This window comes from Suricata suricatta, chromosome 13 (assembly GCF_006229205.1).
Source record: "Suricata suricatta isolate VVHF042 chromosome 13, meerkat_22Aug2017_6uvM2_HiC, whole genome shotgun sequence".
Lineage (NCBI taxonomy): Eukaryota > Metazoa > Chordata > Mammalia > Carnivora > Herpestidae > Suricata > Suricata suricatta.
The window spans coordinates 78538702-78559289 of record NC_043712.1 but is presented as its reverse complement, the minus strand read 5'-3'; the positions used below and the strand labels follow the sequence as shown (position 1 = coordinate 78559289).

The following is a 20588-nucleotide window of genomic DNA, read 5'->3' as shown; positions in this document are numbered from 1 at the left end:
CCGCCCACGGGAGGCACTTAGCAGGCTCAGATCTTAACGGTTCTGAGAAGCATCTCCTCCAAGCAGTAAACTTGCTATTATTTTATGCCCCATGGATCCCTGAGAGCCTTGGAAATGATTAGGATTTGGTTGCTCAGGTTCTCTTCCAGAGAGTCAAAACCCTTAGCCCTTTGCTGGATTTCCGGGCACTGCGGACCTCGGGCTCCCGGCCAACCAGGACCCCGCCCCCGCCCCCCCACTCCGAGCTGCGTTTCCTCTCCAGTGGCTGGCCACTCTGTGTCCCCAAGCCCGGTGACAGCCCCCCTCGCCCCACTCCGCACCGGACCAGAAAGCCAGCTTGCTCCGGAGCGTCTCTGCCAGGACCACTTGCAGAGACGTGAAATGTGCTTCCGTGCGAAGGCCACGCTTTAAGTCTATTGCCTTAACACAAAAAATACATTTGTTCCCTCCTTGGGGTGTCTGAAGACCGCTATCATGTCTTTCTCTGATCTCGTGTTCAGACTAAATAAGCCCAGTTTCTTCCATAGAAGAGTGGCCCTTATTCTAAAATGGTTAAGAGCTATGGGCTCCACTTGCTCCGAATGCTCACAGGACTCCCCGTGGAGGTAGCCCACGTCACAGATGGGGGGACAGGCTTTGAACACTTGCGGGGTGTTTCCGGCACCCGCCCGGCACCCCCCCCCCCCCGCGGTCGCTTTCCCTAGGTTCAGCATATTGTCTGCAATGTCGCACTCAAAATGCAGTGAAGCCTCACCCTCCAGACGTGAGCAGGCCGCCTCCTGAGCCCTGGAATGGCAGGAGGGGGCCTGTGTGCTCGTGTGCAGGGGACACGTGTGAGCAGACAGGCAGAACGAGCTGTTGGAGATGAGCACCTGCCTGCCTACTTCTCACCTCGCTGCAGCAGAGCCCGGGGCATTCAGGCTCCTGCCCTCCACAGAACTCTCCAGACACCCCTTTGGTAGGTGTGAAGAGTACATGTTTTCTTGCTCCTGTCCCCACCGGCCGGGCTGAGGGCTGTCCAGAGTGGTGCATCTGAGTCATCCAAATATTATTCATCAGTCTCCCTACCCCCTGCCAGCTTCTCCTACCCAGTGGCAGAGATGTAGAAATACGGATAATAATGACAAAACCAAACCTCTGTCAGCTTCGTGAAAGTCTCCCCATGGCTACGGTTTGATGTGCTAGTCTCTCTGCAGAACAGTGGTCCTCACGCACCATAGGACCTCCTCATTCTTATGGGAAACCCGGCGTGGGCAAAATGAATTGGTGAGTAGATTGTGAGTAGATTCGTTACATGCGGTCTATGCGTAAATCCTCTCGGAGCTGGGGGCTGAAAAGCCCGGGCAGCACAAGGCAAGAGCAAACCAGTAAATGCCACACCACCACCCCCAGGGTGGACACGGATGCTGGGGTTAATGAGGCATGAGGATGCTCGAAGTCCCTGGGAGAGCCCCCAGACCCCCAAAACAAAACAAAAAGAAACCGTGCTTTAAACCTGAACCCTCTGAAGAACTCAATGTCATGGAATTGAAAACTACACTTGTGCATCTTCTGCTGGACCGAACGGCAGCTTGTTGTAGTTTGCCACAAGCCAACAAGGTTGAGCCTACTGGGCCAAGGCCAACATCATGCGTGATTTTTGTGCTACGTATCCTGCCGTGCATTTAGTAAATGCCTACATGTGTGCTGTGTGTGTGCGTGCGCAGAGCTGAGTCTGTTCATTGTCCAGATCGCTCACATGACCAAAGCCCGCTCAGAAATTCCCTTCTGAAGCTCACTGGGGGAGACAACGTCTCCCTATTGCAGAATTAGACTGCCACAAAGTCCTCTTAATCCCAGGGAAGGGTCTATGGGAGAAATGTTCTCGTATGTTCCGTTGGCATACACAACGAAGCGGCAGAACCAGCACAGCGCTGAGTTATAAAACCAGACCGAGACCGAACTGAACAACCCTCTTCTCTCTCCATCCTGGAGCCGTTCTCTCCACTGCCTTACGACTCAGCGGTGAGGAAAGCGACGGGAAGGAAGAGCACAGTGTTTTCTCAGCGTTTGTCGGGACAAAAACTCAGAGTGATTTTCTCGGGAGTGGTAACATGGGTTCGCTTACTCACTGTCACATGTTTCTTTCAAGTGAGTCAGGAGAGGAGGTTAATTTATTGGAAAGGATCTGTGTCCGCTGTGGGGGCAAAATGGAGCAGAAGACCGCTGTGCTGTGGGCTGGGTAGAAAAGAAAGCAGGCACCGGTGTTAGGAAGAGACAGTCCGTGGAAAACTGTCATGAAGCCGGAATCAGCTGTCATCAGTCTAGCTTCGGCCTACCTTGTCTTCACTGCCCTCCGTGGTTGTCACCACGTGATTGCCCTCTTCCTTCTAACCCAGATGCTGCCATGGACCTAGCATCTGTAGAGAGGACCACCCAGCGGGCCCAGAGCAAACCGAGCCCACAGCGGCCTTTGTTAGACTCATACCACTTGTATAACTCAGCCTTACAGCTTCTAAGCGTTTAAAAAAAAAAGATCTACTTGTTAGTGACTTGCTAATGGAAAGGCTCCAGGATCAATTTGATACTTCTTGGATCCCTTAGCAAAACATTAGGAGCTTTTGGTCAGTGATTAAATCAGGGGTTTAGCAAACTACAGCCCACAGGCCAAATCTGACCAGACCAGCCATCTATGTAAAATTCCATGAGCTAAAAACGGTATAAACACCATTCTTTTATTTGGTTTTTACCAAATAGTTGGGAAGGGGGGTGAAAATCAAAAGAAGAATAATATTCTGCGATAGGAGAAAGTTTGAGGAGATTCAAATTTTCGTGTCCATATACAACGTTTATTGGGCCACTGCCATGTTCATTCGTTTATGTATTATTATCTCCGGCTGCTTTTTCACTATCCCAGCAATGTCACGGAGCTGCAGCAGAGACCGCAGGGCCCACGAAGTCTAAAACATTTGCTGTCTGGTCCTTGGTAGAGTCGGCTGACGCGTGATCTCAGTCTGAAGATGTGAACCTGTACCTGCTGGACCCCAGCGTCTGCAAACCCAAGTGCTTTCAGGAGCCAGGCACTTAATAAAAGCGGGTGAAATGCCAGGTGGATTAGATCATGGATTGTCGTGAAATCCATGGCCGACTGGACGGCTCTCTGCTCCCTCAAAGGCATTCAGATTCAACACTTTATAAAACATCCTGCCGCTCAAACACTGCGGGCCTGCTGGAAACCTGGATTCTTCTTGGGGACTTAGAATTTGCATCCTTTTGAAAGCATCTACCTCTTTAACCCAGTGAAGAGTTGGCATCCAACCCACTTCGGGATACATTTCAGCCTGTTAGCTAATAACAGACATATAATAATGCATCATGTAGAAAATGATACATGTTTTGCACGTAAGAAAGTATGGAATGGGGAAATCATATGTAGAGGAGGAGCAGAATTTAAGGCTGCCTGGGACCAGAGAGCGTGGGCAGGGGAGGAAAAGGGAGGCCTTGCGAGGCTGTGGCTGGCCTGCTGTCTTGCAGCCAAGGGGAAATCAAGTCAGGCCTTTCTTTCAGCTCAGCGCTAACGCCCACAAAAGAACACTTAGCCTTCTTCACACAGAACAAATCATATGGCAAAACAACTACCAATTAAAGGCCATTTAAACTTGTCTTTAGTATTAATGAGAGAGTTACCGTCGTCCAGGGGCGTTGGGGAAAAGGAACAGACGTGTACTTGTGTTTTATTTCTGGCTTTTACAGGAAAACATACCCAGAGGCAGTGACACAATAAACCCTTGCTTTACTGGAGCCGAGCTGTTAACAGCACAACTTCCTCTGCGTCCTCATTATTTATACACCACCCCCCTCCCCTTTCAGCGAGGAGCTAAGCACCTCTCGCTGACAGACTCAGCTTGGAGTAGAAAATAAACTTGATCAAAACGGCTACTGAACGCCGCACCTGGTGTGTAAAAGACTTTCTTTGCAGACACAGGTCAGGCCTCCCGAAGGCTCCTGGGCCTCCAGTGGGTTCAAGAGAAGGGAAGTAGAGGCTGCTGGCCACGAGCTTGCCTACTTAGCACAAAGGATGGCTCCATACAGAGGGAGAAAGAGGACAGTGTGAGGACTGCTAATTGGCTCTGCTCAACCCCGTCCAGGCTCCTGAGTTCAGACAGGCTGCCACTGGGGTACAGGCCTGGGGTCCGGGGAGCCCTGCTCTCAACACACCGCCTTTTACCTGGTTCTTCTCCCCTTCCCTTCCACAGTCCCACGGAGGGACCTAAAATGGGCTAAAGCAGGAAGGTTAAAAATACAAACTCTGAAATTCGCATTGCTTCTGACAGAAGTTAACTCCATCTAGTAAAACAAATCTCAGGGCATTGGGCTTCATTTTCAGAACAGAGCTCTTAAAAATGCCAATTAAGAATCACAGCTTGGGGCGCCTGGGTAGCTTAGTCAGTTAAGTGTTGGACTTCGGCTCAGGTCATGATCTCATAGTTCATGGGTTTGAGCCCTGCGTCAGGCTCTGTGCTGACTGCTAGCTCAGAGCCTGGAGCCTGCTTCAGATTCTGTATCTCTCTCTCTGACCCTCCCCTCCTTGTGCTGTCTCTCTCTGTCTCTAAAAAATAAATAAAAAACATTAAAAATTAAAAAAAAAGAAAAATGCAAAATAGTGTTTGATAAAATTCAACATCCATCCCTAATAAAAAGCTCTTAGGAAAACAGAATGGTTCCTTATCAAGATAAAAAATATAGATCTGAAACTTTTTCCTAGCAAGGTCAATAGTAAAATAAAGGTAGCATTCTAGTAAAGTCAAGCTCAAGGCATGGGTAGATACTGCTCCCATCATCCTACCCGCTTAATGTTGTTTAGGAAATGTGAGTGAGTGCAATTAGAAAACAAAATAAGAAGTAAATCATTGGAAGGAGAAGGTGATAGAATTATTTGCAGTTGATACAACTTTCTATCTGGAAAGTCTAAGAAAAATAACTAAAAAAATAATATAAATTCAAAATGCATTCACAGGTCCAAGTATACAAAAGCACAATGGTTTCCTTCCATGCTAACCACAGCCCCCCAGGATAAGCCTACACTAAAAGTTCAGGACCTGCATGAAGAAAATCACGAAACGTTGATATAAAAGAAACGACTACTGGAACATTTCCCATGTTCTTCGATGGTAAGCCTCAATGGTGTGAACGTGGCAGTTCTGTACAAATTCATCTAGGAAAGTAACACATACCATCAAGATTCTTTTCCCTTGAACTTGACAAAATTATTCTAGAGTTAATTTGGAAGACTAAATACACTCAACTTGCCAAGACATTTTTGCAGTAGAACCACAATAAGTGAGCACTTGCACTACCGGTTATTAAAATGTATGATGAAAGCCGCAGTCATTGAGAGAGCGCGAGCCCAGCACAGGAAAAGACAGATAGATCAGTGGGACACGGTCAAGTCCAAAGGAAACCCAGCACTCGACAGGGACGGGGTCTTTCAAAGTAGCGAAGAAATGAATGTTTAATCCAATAAATGGCATAGACATCTGGTTAAAAATATTAAATCTGGATCCCTGCCTTATACCTTTCCCTTCAATAAATTCCAAATGAGCTCTATACATAAACGTAAAAAATAAAACCGCAGAGGTAAGAGAAAATATAGGGTACTATTTTTAGAATCCTGGAGTGGGGAGAGACTGTCTAAACACCAAACCAAAGGCAAAATCCTATTTGAAGAATAGTTTTGAAATACAATAAAAATTTTTAAACTTCTGCATAGTAAAAATATACATAAGTGAAAAAATTTAAGAGCCAGAATGGTGAACTAGTAAAGGAAACTGCAGCGTAAGACCAAAAGTTAAAATCTGTAATACAAAATGGACACTTAGGAATCAAAATTAACAACCCAATTTCATAAAATTGGGCAAGGATGCAAATAAGTAATTTCTTAGAAAATAAGAAATACTGATGGCCAATAAATAAATGTATGGCAATATAGTCAATCTCACAAGTAATTAAAACATGCCAATTAAGACATCGATGAAATATACATCAGGCTGGTGAAAATGTTACAAAGTAAGTTCAGTGACATATCCTTGGAGGCATGAGGAGAGAGACCTTTTACTGCAGGAGTGGGACTTACGGATCTAGAGCTATCTGGCAATGTAGGAATCTAGGAATTATTTTTGGTAATAAAAAGGAACACAAAAGTATACAGGAACCCCAGCATTGTTCATAAAAGCTAAAACCTGGTAACAACTTAAATGTCTGACAATAAAGACCTCGTTTGATACGTTGTGTACTTGTTCCAAAGATGGTTACAGAAAGAAATGGAAAAATGTTAGCAATACACCACTAAGTGAAAAGAACAGTGTATAATCAGCTGTGTATGTCTGTGGAACATCTAGGGAGAGGAAAAAATCCTGGAAGAATATATATAAAATATTATCTACAGGTGTGTGTGTGTGGGCAATAAAGAATAACATTTTCTTTCGGTAATTTTCCTGTATTTTCTGCTTTTTTGGTAAACCGTTAAGTACGAATTTCTTCTTTGAGACAAAATCAGAAAAAAAGTCAACAGAAAACAAAGGAGGCATGCATTTGAGTTTAAATGTCTCTACAAGTGGGTGGATCCTTGATCAAGAATATATCCTACCTGGAGAAGTGGGGGTGGGTATTACTTTCTGTGGAGAACATTAACCCTCCACTGTCTGAGACCAAAGTAAGAAGAATCATTGTTTCCTTTTCAAACAAATTGTTAGAAAGTAAGACACTTTCAGTAAGTACTTCATGTGTTTTTGCTCACTCCTCCTTCACCCCCCCCTCCTTTTTCTACATATGAAGGAAAACTGCCCGACTAGGACAGATGAGAACAAGACGCTGTGTTAATAGACCGTAATAGCAAGGCTGCCCCACCGAGGGGAGTTTGTTGGGAAGCAGGACACTGAGTCTGTGCAGAGGTACAAAGTCCAGGGTCCAAAACAGGGATCATGGGTGAGCCTGGCGGGACGCATACCCACACAGACCTGCCCTGATCCTGGGCCCTCGGCACCCCCACCCGGTCATCCATTGTCATCTGTCCTCATTCCCCACGGGGGAGAGCCATGTTGACTTGCAGGTACCAGATCCTGTGCACCATCAAGTGCGGAAGCGCCCTTGGACTTGACTGAGGAGGTGTGCGGACCATCTTTGGGAGTAGACACCTCTACGCTTCCCTGCATAAATCGCTCCAATTATGACCTCAAAAATCAAGAAATCAAAAGCCTCGTTTGCTCCAGAAAATATTGCTACCTACTTATGTAGATGTAGATATTCTGAAAACATAAAAACACGTGACAGGCTCAGAAGAATGATCCTGCCCGAATGCCATCATTCTACTGCCATTTGCTCTTGGCCCACCTCTGAATCCCTCTTGTGATCTGGTTTCTTTTTATATTTTATTTGTTGCTACAGCAGAATCATTTTAGAGTCTGAATGTGAGATTCTACTTCCTGGCCCCTGTGTTTATCTGTGGAGGGCAGTTTTCCCCATTCTTTAGGTTCTGAACTGGGAAGTGACATCTGTCACACGGCACTTCACTGCAGCACGTTGGCGTGCAGGAAGCAAGCCCGTCCCAACACTGTTTGTGTGTCCCCAACCTCCACTGATCTGTCAGACAGCTGGGACCTCAGAAGTGGAGGCAGGAGACAACAGATTCTCAGCTCAAGGCAAAAGGTGTGTGCTCACGCCTCAGTGATCGCATCCCAGTCTCAGCAACTCTGAATCGGCAGAGGGGGAGTGACCTCCCCACAACCACACACTGAGGTCTAGACCCAGATTCGCTGGCTCCCAGGCCCACATCCTTCCTGCCGTCCCAGATCACGCTGCTTCTGCCCAGTTGTTTGCGGGGAAGAGAACTAAGAAATGAACCCACTAAACATCAAACAGCGTATAAGGGTATAATGGCCAAACTATGCTGAGAACACAGACTCTTTGAATCTTTGCGTTTTGGGGGACTTTTATAACCACTGGATTCAAACCTGTCGTGTTTCGGATCCAGCTGACTCAGAGGGCAGATACCTTGCCCAAGGACACCCATAGATGAGAACTGGTTTTCAAACCCTCCTTTGGTTTGGAGCACAGAACAAGATTAGATGTAAAAGAAGAGCAAAGCCCTAACTCAAGGCGAGAGAACCTTCTAGTATGTGATTCTCTTATTACCGGGCTCTTCTTTCCAGATGGTTTGGCTGGGGGTCAGGGGCATTTATGGTTTAAAACAAATAAGTGCTGCTGAGCTTTAAGTTTCAAAACAGAGTCTGAAAAATGGAAAGCAGACCCCAAAGTCCTTACACGTAAAGTCTCTTGATTGGTCAATGCTTCCTGAGCTATACAGAGAGGCTGGAGGGGCTGAGTTGGAGAAGAGACATAGAGGTCCCTAAGAAGTGCCCTGCATTCTTGATTCTCTTAATTACAGGGGTGGGCAGTCCCGACAGAGCCAACCACTGCTGCCCGCACCAGCCCCTCGGGGGAGGTCTCCACACGCCAGGGCACCTGAGGGATCAGGTAGTTGCACTGAGAAGGGCTTCTGTGTGTGCCTCACAGCCTCACCCTTGCAAACGTAGGGTGGGGAAAGGGACGGTGTGCTCCATGACCACACAGCCGGGAGAATGCCACAGGGGCTGAGTCACAGACTCCAAGGACCCATCGCCTGCAGTCCTGTGCACGAGCCCCCTTCAGCAAAGAATGCCGGTGGCTGAGGACCAAGCGAGTTAGTGCATGACACCCCAGGGCAGACAATCAAGGTCAAAGGATGGTGCCCAATGGATGGTGTGGAATGTCAATAGCCCTCTCCTGATACCAAGATGCCAAAAAAAAGAGGTGGCCCTCTTACCTACCGAATACTAGAACACTCCCAAGAGCATGAAAGGCAGAGGGAGAGGGAGAGAGAGAGAACTCTTGATTTTGCAAACATTCACCCAAAGATCACAATTCAATAGAGGAGTGATGGAGAGACACTGACTAGGATCAGGAGGAAATTTCTCTACCAACAGCACAGATGGGTGAGGAAGGCTGGGCTCAAAAACCCAGTTCTGGTTCTGGACAGTTATGTTGTGCGCACCCCAGGTTTTACTGGGAAATTCGTGCCCGGTGCACACAGGTGCTTTAGAAGGGCCTCTGAGACTTTGGGCATCCTCAGAGAACACAAAGATCACCTTCCCAATTGTGCACTTAGGTGAAATCGTGTGGCTTCCACAGCTTCCGGTCTGGGGACTAGAGCCGAATTACAATGGGCCAACGACAAAGACTGCAGGAGATGAGACTGCTGGCTGTCTGCCAGGCAGGCTGAGGCGCTCCTCACGACTTAGGGGGACAAGTGACGCTTCGGGCACGTGCTGCCAGCCCCTTGTCCCTGGGCTCAGCCTCTGCACAACACCACACGCTGGCGGGGGCGGGGCTGTCAAATCGTTTTTTCAAGCTTTAATGGAGTGAGCCATTAATTCACATTGCCTGGGGCCCTGGGTGGCTCAGTCAGTTAAGAGTCCAACTCTTGAATTTGGCTCAGGTCATAATCTCGTGGTTCTGTGGGTTTGAACCCTGCATTGGGTTCTGGACTGACAGCATGAAGCCTGCCTAGGATTCTCTTTCTCTCCCCCTCTCTCTCTCTCTCTCTCTGCCTCTCCCCTGCTCATGCTCTCTCTCTGAAAATAAACAAACTTAAAAAAATTCATATTGCCTGGTGTTTGGTGACAAGGACCACATCTGACCTTTACCAAGGCCCCCCCTGGCCGCCTCCCCCACCCCATGTCCAGCTCCCCCCACATCTTCCTCAGGCAGGTATTTCTGGGCAAGTGCTTAGAGAAGTGGAAGCAAGCAGGACGTAGAGAAGAAATAACTCAGGTTAAAGGGGCAGAGCCCATGTTTCCGTATGCTAGGGATTCCCCTCCTTCCCCCCCACCCCCTGCCAAGGGATAACGCTCACAGACAAGCATCTCATGGCTGGCCACGGGGATGATTTGTAACCCAAAAGAGGGGAAGCCAGCTCCTTGATTGCCGTCCTGCTTATTTTCATTAAAACGGCAGTGGTATAAAACTACCATAGAATTATGGCAGCGTAGGGACTTAAGTCATTTTTATGTTTTTCGTAAGTTATTTTTAAGAGCTAATTTTTGCCTCTTACAATTTATTATGGTGTTTTTGTTGGGCATCACACGCTGAATAGACTCCCGTGTCCCAACGGGAATGGTCTTATAAACAGCCCGTCTTTGTAAAGACGAGGCCTTTATCTATTAACACACAGGGTGACAAACGCTCCTGTAAACACAGCTCATTTCTCTGGGCATTAAAACAGACAGACGGCTGGGATTCAGACCAAGCAAATGGCTCTGCTGATCACACTGCTGCTGTTAACCTTGCTCCGTGACAGGCTTTGGGCACCGGCTTCTAGAACGACCGGGGAAGAGGGCATGCAGGTATGAGCCTGAGCCCGTGAAATACATGTTGAAACAACCTATTTCCTGTGATACCATTTAGTACATGCACTGGTGGGTTATCTTTTACGATGAATTCCACAGATCGTTCAGAGCCCTTTCTCTTCAAAAGGGAGGGGAAAAAATGCTGTCATACAAATCTGTCCTTCATTTTGTCAAACCTCTGCTCTTTGGAGCTTCCTGTCTACAGTTACACGTGGGTATCTGCTACCTTTGCCTGCCTGGCATGCATTGCCTCTTCTGGGTACTAAATAGCACACTCTAAGTCAATGTGATTCCAGGATGGGGCTGTGACCTCACACACCAAACAAACCCAGAGGTTGAAGTGACTGAGTTCAGGGACAGACACTAAGTTCTAACTCTGTTAATGAAGGTTGAAGCCTGCGATTTTTGCAGGAATCATTCGGGAAGGAAGGAGAACTTTCCTTGCTGAATTGGCAGGCTGGGAGTCTGCTGGTGGCCACCTTCCCACCGTCCAGAGATGACCTGCCCATGGATGAAGCCGAAGCAGAGGGCAGCAGCGCTGAGCCCGGGAGAGAGCCAGACACCGAGCAGCCGAATCCAGAGATACCAGAAACCAGAGCTACCCCAGATGTGTTGGCAATTTGAACCTGTCAAGTTCCATATTTTATCCAGCCAGACCAAGTTTGGATTCTGTTGCTTGCGACCAAAAGTCCTAAGACAGCGGTGGACCCAGAACCAGGTTCTTTTTCAACTGAAAGGAAGCAGGCTCTGAATAATTAGTGGAAAATATAGGAGAGGTTTGGTCAGAGTTCCAAGATAGATATTTCTATAGATATTCCTTACTGAGGCTCACAAAAATCATCCACGAGCCAGAGTTAGAACACAAGAGTAGAGAGCTAAAGGCTGATGGCTTTAGGGCCATGTTCTAGAGAACCATGCAAAACAAAGGTCCCTTCCCAATGGGTCCAGGTCAATACCAATTCATGCATGACTCCAGGCAGGGAGAAACATGCTGGGAATACTGTGGAATAACCCTGGGCCATCGTCACTAACTCCAAGTCTAATTCCTCCCATAAAATAAGAGTACTTTCCTGTCTCCTAGGACTTCTGTGAGCTTGTGTGACAATGTATGTAAACTATCTGGCTTAGAAGTTGGTATGTGATAAATGCTGGATGTGACTGCTATTGCTGTTATTACTACTAGTTTTACTACTAATCCTAATAATTTTCTATCATTGCTATTATTCACAACGTTCACGGTGCCTGCTTGCCACATGGAGCACAGCACTATGGGTGGAACAGTTGCTCAAGAAATCAGTATTATTCAAAGGAATGAGCTGCTGGACGGATCTGGAATTATAAACAAAAATTCTGGGAACTACTAGGGCTTCTGGGAAAAACCCGTAAATTATTATTTTTATATTCTATCTATCTATCTATATATATTAAAGTTTACTCTGAGAGGGGCTCCTGGGTGGCTCAGTTGGTTAAGAGATTGACTTCAGCTCAGGTCATGATCTCACTGCTTGTGGGTTCGAGTCCCGCATCAGGCTCTATGCTGGGGCTGCTCTGGATTCTGTGTCTCCCTCTCTCTCTGACCCTCCCCTGCTCACGCTGTCTCTCTCTCTCAAAAACAATTAAAACATTAAAACATTTAAAATAAATAATAAATAAAGTTTACTTTGACAGAGGGAAAGAGAGAGCATGTTCGGGGAGGGAGGGCAGAGTGAGAGAGGGAGTCAGAGAGAATCCCAAGGAACCTGTGCTGTCAGCACGGAGCCTCACATGGGGTTAGATCTCACAAACAGCAAGATCATGGTCAGAGCCGAAACCAAAGGTCAGATACTTAACTGACTAAGCCACCAGGTGCCCCCTAAATTATTTTTTAATTAAAATTCTTGGTGGATGGGGACACTGTCTGAAATGCTTTAAATACCTCATGTGATATAACTTGCAGAGTGTTTTCATGAGTGCAGGATCACTGAACACCATTTTACAGATGGGAAAACTGAGTCCCAGAGAGTTTTCACCATATCAGAGTGGCAGAGGCAGGATTCAAGCCCAGGACTAACGGCCTCATAGCCCATGCTCTGACTGCTTTCCCGGAGCTGCCCTCATACTGGCTCCTTAGGCTGGGGCTGGAGGGGGGGTCTTCCACCCATTCTTCTGACTGCCTCTGCCCTATCAGAGCTGGCTCTTGAAAGGAGGGGGTGAAACCTTCTTTTCCCTTTCTTTGAACCAAGATGATCCATACAATTCTTTCTACTTCTGAAATGTCCATAAAGCTGTTTTTCTGTTCCGTTGTCTGCCCCGCTGGATCTGACCCTGGGACTCTGGGAGGCACTCACTTCCAAAACGACAGACTTGCCTTGGAAAAATGTTCACACTTTGTTTAATACAAAATACTGCTGCCTGTACTTCAAATCCCTGTCATTAATTTTGCATGGCTTCAGCGCCTGTCTCTTTATTGTCATCTATGTAAAGAACGTCCTCACTTTTTTAAAAGGCTCAATCAGGGATGAATTCCATTCTCCTGTTCAAATGTGATCATTCTCAATGTTATTAAAAAAAAAAAAAGCCAAGACCCAAGGCCCCAGGTGTAGATCGTGAGCTAGCTGGTTCTTGCGGCTCTAGAATCTTCAGATTTCAGATTCAGATGTTGCTTCCCAGCACCCCAGAGGCTCACATACCTCTCGATGAACCGAGACGTCAGGGGAAGCCTGTAGGTAGCCCTTGTGAACATGGGCTCTGAGCACAGATGGAAATGAATGGCTCGGAAGATCCCACGTGTGAAACATGGATGCACCAGGCTCCCTTAGTGGGGAAAGCGTTCTCTAGGAATAATAATGTGAGTCCTATGATTTGCTGAGGGGACTGCTTGAGGCCAGGATAAGACAAATGTTTACTCTTGGCCTTAATGCACCACAAAGGTATTAAAGTTTCAGGAGGGCTCCAGGAAGGGCGGAGTAGGAAATCTCACGGGCACTTGGCCTTGAGCTGGTTCACACTGAGCTGCTCCCATAATACAAGGGCAGAGGTCCCCAGCTGACTCCACCTCTGCCCTTGCGCTCGGTTAATTCAGTTAATGCCAAGCAGCTCTTTAAACAAGGATTTAAAGAATGTGAACCACAGAATGAAATTCTCAGGAGACTGTGGGGGGAAAAGAATTCAAATCAAAGAACTGCAGAGGACTCCAGAGAGGGAAGGTCTCCCCACCGGCCTTCCCTTGGGCACTCCTCTTGAACTGCCCTTCAGAGTACATGGCGCCCTCTTGTGTTGCTGAGGAAACCGAGGCTCCCGGAGACCCGGCGCTGAGCCCAAAGTCACATGCCTGTCAAGGCAGCTGGCCAGCCTCCCAACACCCGTGGGCTGAGCTTCCAAACCCTTCAAGGGCCCCAAGAAGCTGGCACGAACAATCCTCGTATCTGAGAGGGTGGCCGTGCCTACATGATGGATGTGATGACCTCTCAAGGTCACTTCCAACCTCCAAATTCTATTCTTCGGATACAGACAACTGCTGCCATCAAGTGCAAGCGCACTGAGCTAGGCCGGGGCCTGTGACTAACTTCCCGGCAAAGAGGGGGGCGGAGCGAGAGGCAGGATTGCTCAGAGCCCTCTGCAGAGAATCCCATTTCTTTCCTTTTAACCATCTGTGGGGTTTTTTCCTCCCCTTCCTGTTGCCCCCCCCTTTTTGCCTGTGTTGCATGGAAACAGAAAGTGCCTTTGTACCAATTACTAGGCACTAATTTACGTTGTTCAGTGGGCGCTGGGCTTGCTGGAGAAACGTTAGGATAAGGTGGGAGGGTCGGGTGTGGGGGAGGACCAAAGCAGCCGAGGGCCTGGAATGATGCTAGCTTTCTCTCCCAGCCTGAGAACAGCAAGGGGAGGGGAAAAAAAAAACCAACCCCGAAAATTTTGAGTCAAGACTAACGAAAATGACAAAGCCGGTTTTGGGGGGTTTTTTGATTTGTTTGTTTTAAAAATCAAGAACGCTAGTGATCCTAAGGCATTCAGAAATTCCAAACCGAGGGGCTAGAAAGCTGACTCTAGGCAGGGAACACCCCAGGGCTTGCTTCAAGGGCTCCAGGAAATGTGAATACTGGAACCCACCCGCCCACTTCTCTTCTCAATGAACTTATTAAGGAAGACCACAGTCAACCACTTTCCCAGTGTCCTATGACGGTTCTCCTTGGGAACCTGGATCTGGGAATTTCCCACAGATGTCTGCAGAATGACTAGTTCCTGGGATACTCGGGGACAACTGAGCCAAGAATGTAAATCTGACCCATAGTCCAGAATCCAAGGATTGACTTTCCTCAGGTTACATCTTTACTTGGGAAGGTAATGGGGTGTGGCCATCCAAACATCGCTGTCTTTGCTCTATCTCCTCTGACCCCGGGGCCCCACTTGTCCCCGTCCCTCTCCTCACCCCTCACCGAAGATCCCAGAGGAAAATAGGGGAATGATGTTGTCACCCTGTCATTCTACTCTATGTGTGTTTGCTGGTGTGAAACAGTAACCCCGCTAGCAACAGTAGGTTTTCTAAGGCAACTCCACTTTGCTTTGGCTGGGACAGCCAGAGGGAGGGTGCCAGAGGACACAGGGTGTGAGGAGGAACAGCGTCTGGTCCTTCCTAGCTCGAGGACTGGCAATCGAGAGCTGTTGGGTCCCCAGAAAGGCCTCGGTCCCCAGCGTGAGGTTCCAGCAGGGCGCTGGGCTTCGGGCAGCCATCGGGGCCATCCTTCCTTGCAATAGAGGGAGGTTTAGCCTCTCATCTGAAAAACCCAGAAGCAAAGTCTTTAGTGCATCCTAGCAATCCTTGAAAAACCTATCATCCTCTACAGCGAGAGGCCTCTGCAGCTCTATGCCCTCTTCTGGAATGTGGATTGTCAGTTTTTTCCTGACAAGATACATGACATTGTGTCTAGACAGTCTCACTGGGGAGCGAGGTGGATATGGCCCCAAGAGGGCAAAAACTGGATCTCAGACAGGTGACAAAAGTCTTAGCTAGGACAGTGGTTTGTGGCCTCGTAAAGGGGCATGGGACATGGACAGCTCTATAGCACATCTGTGGTGCTAAAATGTCAGGGAAGGGGAGGACAGTTATGGGGGAGAAATGTCTGAAGTCTCTTTAGAAGAGAGAAAACGGGCGGGGGAGTAGGAAAACAAAGACCCGTGCAAGCCCCCACTCAGGTGAAGCTATAAAAGTACTCTGGATGCAGCATGTCGGGTTCTGGAATACTAACAATCCACAACACATTATCCTACGGAATGAAGGACGGGGCAGAGAGAATGTCCCCTCAAGGACCAACATACACAGGGCCTCCCTTCTACTCAAGAGCGAGTGACAAAGACTGGGCAGGGGCTAATTAACAGTCGGCCCAGAGGCCACTGCTGAGCTAAGGCCCCTAGTCTAGCACCTGTGGGTCTGCTGCCCAAGGTAGGCCTTGCCCTTTCCCTGAGCGCTTGCCTCCTCGCTCATGGAGATGGGTCCTTTCTCATACCTCTGATGGTGTTAGACTCTCCTGAACCAAACAGTTGACCCTAAGGTTTTCTGCAGTGATTATAGGAGAAGACTCCAAGGGGGCTCAGAGTAGGCCAGGCACCTGTATAAGCCCAAATTTAATTTTAATTCCCTTCTCAGGGAAGGAACCTCCTGGCTAAAGAGGCCAGAAAATCTATTTCCGGTGTTGGAAGGGACCTTCTACAGTGGGGCTCCTTGGATCCCTTCTGTCAGATATCCTCAAGTCTCCGGGGGAGATGTTCGAACAGGCTAAGGAGAAACAGAAACAGCCACTGGTGGAAGACGTTTGGTAATCTTGTGTTCCTTGTTTTACATGAACATTGTTATGCTCTATTTAAAGAAACAGAAGTATTATTTTAAAAACTCTTTCTGTAGAACTGGAGTGTGATGATTGAGATGTTGGCCCTTCTGATTTTCAGAATTCTAGAACCAGAGTCCTCAAGCTCAGCCCACTGTTAGCATTTGGGGGGAGCAGACTTGAGTCTTTCCAAAAGGAAAGTAAAATTGCGCTTGTCATGAAGTAAATAGAGCCTAAGGCTTCTATCACTGGGATGTCAACCTAGCAGGAGTCGACATCAGTCTACAGTCTGGTTCCTAAAGACTCTGATCTGGAATTTGGATGTGGTTGTTTCCTCCTCTCTCTCCCCCCAAATACTCACCACCACCTCATAACTGTGCAAGGTGACCACAAAGTCAGGAAACTTAGGATAAACTTGTTTTTGTTTTTTTAGTGTTCATAGAGGGGTTGGGGACACAGGGGTGTGGCCAGAGCATCTGGGGAGTCAGTGGGTATTTGTGGAGCCAGTTTGGGGTGTGTGCTTGGAGGTGGGGGGAGCCCTGGACATGGGGGCTGTAAGGGACTTTCATGTGTGCGCCTGCGCTCAGAGGGGAGGGCAGTGATGTGGCTGTGGGTCTGTGGGGGCTGTGTCAGGATAAACTAAAAACTGGCTGCATTAAAAAAATATATATAAGCTCCATACGTTTTCAGGCCAAGTACTCGAGTGGATCTAATTGTTAAGCTGAAACTTGACCATAAGTACCTTCCTAAAGGGTCCCCAAAAGTCTTCAGGCTGAAGAAAAGCAAACTGGGCGTAGTAGTACAAAATGTGAACTGACGTGCTACTTAAAAATACGTTTATTCTGATTCCTGATTTTTGAGGATGCCCTCTCTGTTACACAAAAACTATAAGATCCAGAATTTCTTGAGGGCTTTCTGTACGTGGAATCCTATTAGCTGCTTTATCTATGTTCCCTACAGGTTCAGAGGTAACGCCCTAGCCAGTGGATTAAGAAACTGAGGGTCACAGAAGGGGCTAGTAAACGCAAATGCCAACAGAGATGATGTAAATGATTAAAATAAAGGCCACTGCCCTCTAAAGAATGATCAGTTCAAGCCAATTGTTGCTGGGTAGGAATTCAGGCCTGGTATTGCCAGATCGATCCATTTTTCCAGAGAAGCCAGAACTCTGGATTTGTGCCGAGAATCTTCTGATTTTTAGATATTAGTAACTGATGGTATTTTTATTAACTCTGTGTTGGCCAAGCCAAACAGATCTCCAGAACAAATTCTAGCCGCAGACTTCTAGTTTGAAAAACTCTGAATTCCAGCAATCTACGGAAGTTTCTTTTCTTTCTTTCTTTTTTTTTTTTTAACTTACTTAAGTTTCTCACACCTGGGAAACAATAGGACAAATGAGAACCCAACTCCAAATCGAGTTTTCTCTTAGGACCCTACAGAGGTAGCTGCCTCAGACTAAAGGCGATTTCCTTTAGATGATTTCACTTCTCAAGTCCCCGTCTTTGCGGTGGCTGTGGGAGGCCAGCAAACAGCAAGCAGGAAGGACTCTTATTGGGCCACTGGGAGCAGGGGGGCGTGGCTGGAATTTTAGCTGTTAAAACCTTCACAGAATGCAGGCATTCCAAGGGCTATCTCATGTCCACCTCCTGGATTGAATACCTGCCAAAAGAAAACCAGGAAGCTCCTTCCCTCATTGCACCCCCCAATCGTCAAGACAATCCAACTCGAAGCCTTATTGGAAACTTCCACATGCACAAGACCTACACACCTTTTAGACAGATTATCCTTTCCACATACCCTCTTCAGTAGGAGTATGCTTCCCCCCATATTTACAGAGCCCAAGGTATCTGTCCAGCCGTGTCCTGGTGTTACCGAGCCCCCAAAACATAACTAAGACACCTGCTATCACCCTATCACTAGTTTCAAAAGACTGACTGTAGCATTTAAAATGGGATTAACATTTCAGTTGGTTTTCCACTCCTGACTGTGTAAAAGGTTCTCTCGGAACAGCTGAGCTGACTTGCCTTATGGAGAATTAAAGAGCACCACGCATGCACGCACACATAAGCAGCCATTTCTATAAATGCCCGACAAGATCCCTCAGCTGAACGGTTCAGAACTCCGGGAATCTTTTTTCTAAGTCGGAAAGACTCAGCTGGCTCACACAGAGACACTGCAGGCCTCCCCAGCCACCCGACTGGGCAGCTCCCTGAAGGAGAAAGTGCCTTTGCTCAAGGTGGCAGGCAGTGAGTGTCCCAGGGAACAACTGGACGCAGGGAACATGGCTGCCGAGGCCAGGCCCGCCCAACAGCTGTTCGTGAGTAACACCCTCGGGTTAATATACCCCTACTTGACCCCGGGGGAGTCACGCTAAAGGTCTTGTCCCCCAGGGCAGACACACGGCTGCCTCTCAAGGACCCTACAGATACACACACTTGAAACTGCTGTTTCGTGGCAACTTAGATTAGATTTTGCATGAGGCACGGAGGAAATTCAGTTCTACTCCTGTGCCAGCAGCCACCTCCACAAGAAACACCGTCCAAGGGAAATAAAATCTGAAACGCAGTTACGTGGCCTTTCTTTTAAGAAGCAAGATCAAACCAAACCAACCAGGGATCATTTTGAAACCACAATTACACCCCCCAAATGACAATACTTCTCTAAGTAATTCCAACAGCCTCTTAAATACAGTGTCCTACGATAGAAGGAAAAGAACTTCCATGGAAGGCATCAAGCCCTGTGCTTCCTTATCAGAACAGCAGTTATCAAAGAACCTTGCTAGAGATGGGCAGATAGCACCGCCCAACCCTTCCCAACTTTTTCTGAGTGTGTTCAATAGAACCAGCAGAATCGGCTGGCCAAGGTCCCCCTGCGCCCCCCTTAAGTCTCCAAAGCCCGTTTTGTACTGCTGATGGCTTTCTGGTCACATTCCTTGGGTCAGCCCTGGCCTTTTGCAGTCCCTGGGAGCACCCTTCCACGAGGCTTCCAGGCCCGTGTTCTTTACAGAGCCTTGACCTCAGGCAAGGGCCACACCTCCTCCCTAACTGTTCAGGAGGGGGAGGGTGCCACCAATCGCGTGGAAACAAAAAATTAGCTCGGCAATCTTATTAAAAAGGCTAACTAATCATGAAGTTAACCCACCGACCATCACTTGATCAAACTCCTCTGCTGCCTGAAGCGGTGTTATTTTAAACCTTCCTGGGGACTCTTGGCCAAATTTAAAACCACCTTGGCAAGCCCTGAAAAGTAGCAAGCACACAGCTAAACGAGTCCTTAGTCATCCCCCAAAAGGTTCCCTGTAAAGTGTGCCGTCCTCCCCAGGTTTTGGCGATTCCGCCGCAATCCCTCCACAGAATCAAACGAGAGAGACGCCATTTGACCTCCCCAATGCCAGCGTCTGCCCAGGTGGGGGATGGCCCCACGGTCGCGGGGTGCGGGAGCCCTGGGGGGGCGGGGCGGGAAGGGCGGCACCACACTCCCCGGGAAGCCACGCACAGGGGACTGGCACTCGGCACTCACTCTGCCTGCCAGGTTAATGCTCCCCACGGCTTCTGGAGGCTGGAGACAATTAAGGAGAGAGAGCTTTCTGTCTCTCCAAACGGCTCAATTATTTAAAGAGTTAAACAGCATCTCATCCACAAGGCTGGCACCCTCGAGGCCGAGCGCGGTGTCCTTAACGCCCAGAAAGGCCGCCCGGCCAAAGGTTAACTAACCCCGGAGCTGGGTGGGAGAGGGAGACGCCGCTAACCTGTATGCACTCTGTAATGGGCTTTGAGATGGGAGGATTTTCCATAGACTTTCCCACAGCCACTGTAGGGGCACTTGTGCCTCTTTTCGGAGGCGTGTTTCCCCTTCGCAGCCACTCCGGGGTGGAGGAGGGAGAGCGGGCTGGGCGCGCTGCCAGGATCCTGTCTCTCCTCCGGGCTGTGAGAAGGACTCGACCCAGATTCGGTGGTCACGTCGCTGTCGGATCCCATATCCTCATCCGGACTCTCCAGACTGTCGCTGCACACCGAGGGGGTCTGGATGGGTCGGTACTTGTTCAGGTCCAACAAGCTCTTGGCGATGGTGACCAGCGTGCAGTAATCCTTCCAGGTGTCCCCCGGGTCACCGTGCTCCTTGGTCACCACCTCGCGCTCAGGTAGTCGCAGTCGCTCGGCGTCCGGAGCGCCCCCATGCTCCGGCACCGCAGCGCGGTTCGAAATAGAAACCAGACACTGGGCAGCCACGAAGTCCATGTAGGCGGCCGCGGACATGGTGCGGGCGACAGCAGCCCCGGCGGCGCGGCCAAACTTGGCGGTGGCTGCGGAGCTTCGGCTCGCCCTGCCCTGGCCTCGGACGACGAGCGCTGGCGCGGCGCGGCGGC

The 20588-nt window shown here is 48.5% G+C and overlaps 1 protein-coding gene across 1 annotated transcript in view; it reads right to left on the bottom strand.

The window, feature by feature from the left end:
• The window catches only part of KLF9 (Kruppel like factor 9), a 21130-nt gene extending 548 nt beyond the window's left edge, over window positions 1–20582 (bottom strand). The window contains exon 1 of the mRNA XM_029920402.1: window positions 19971–20582. Coding sequence (XP_029776262.1) covers window positions 19971–20478 — 508 coding nt within the window. The 5' untranslated portion in view covers window positions 20479–20582. The remainder of the gene's footprint in view (window positions 1–19970) is intronic.
• Between the last annotated feature and the right edge of the window lie 6 nt (window positions 20583–20588).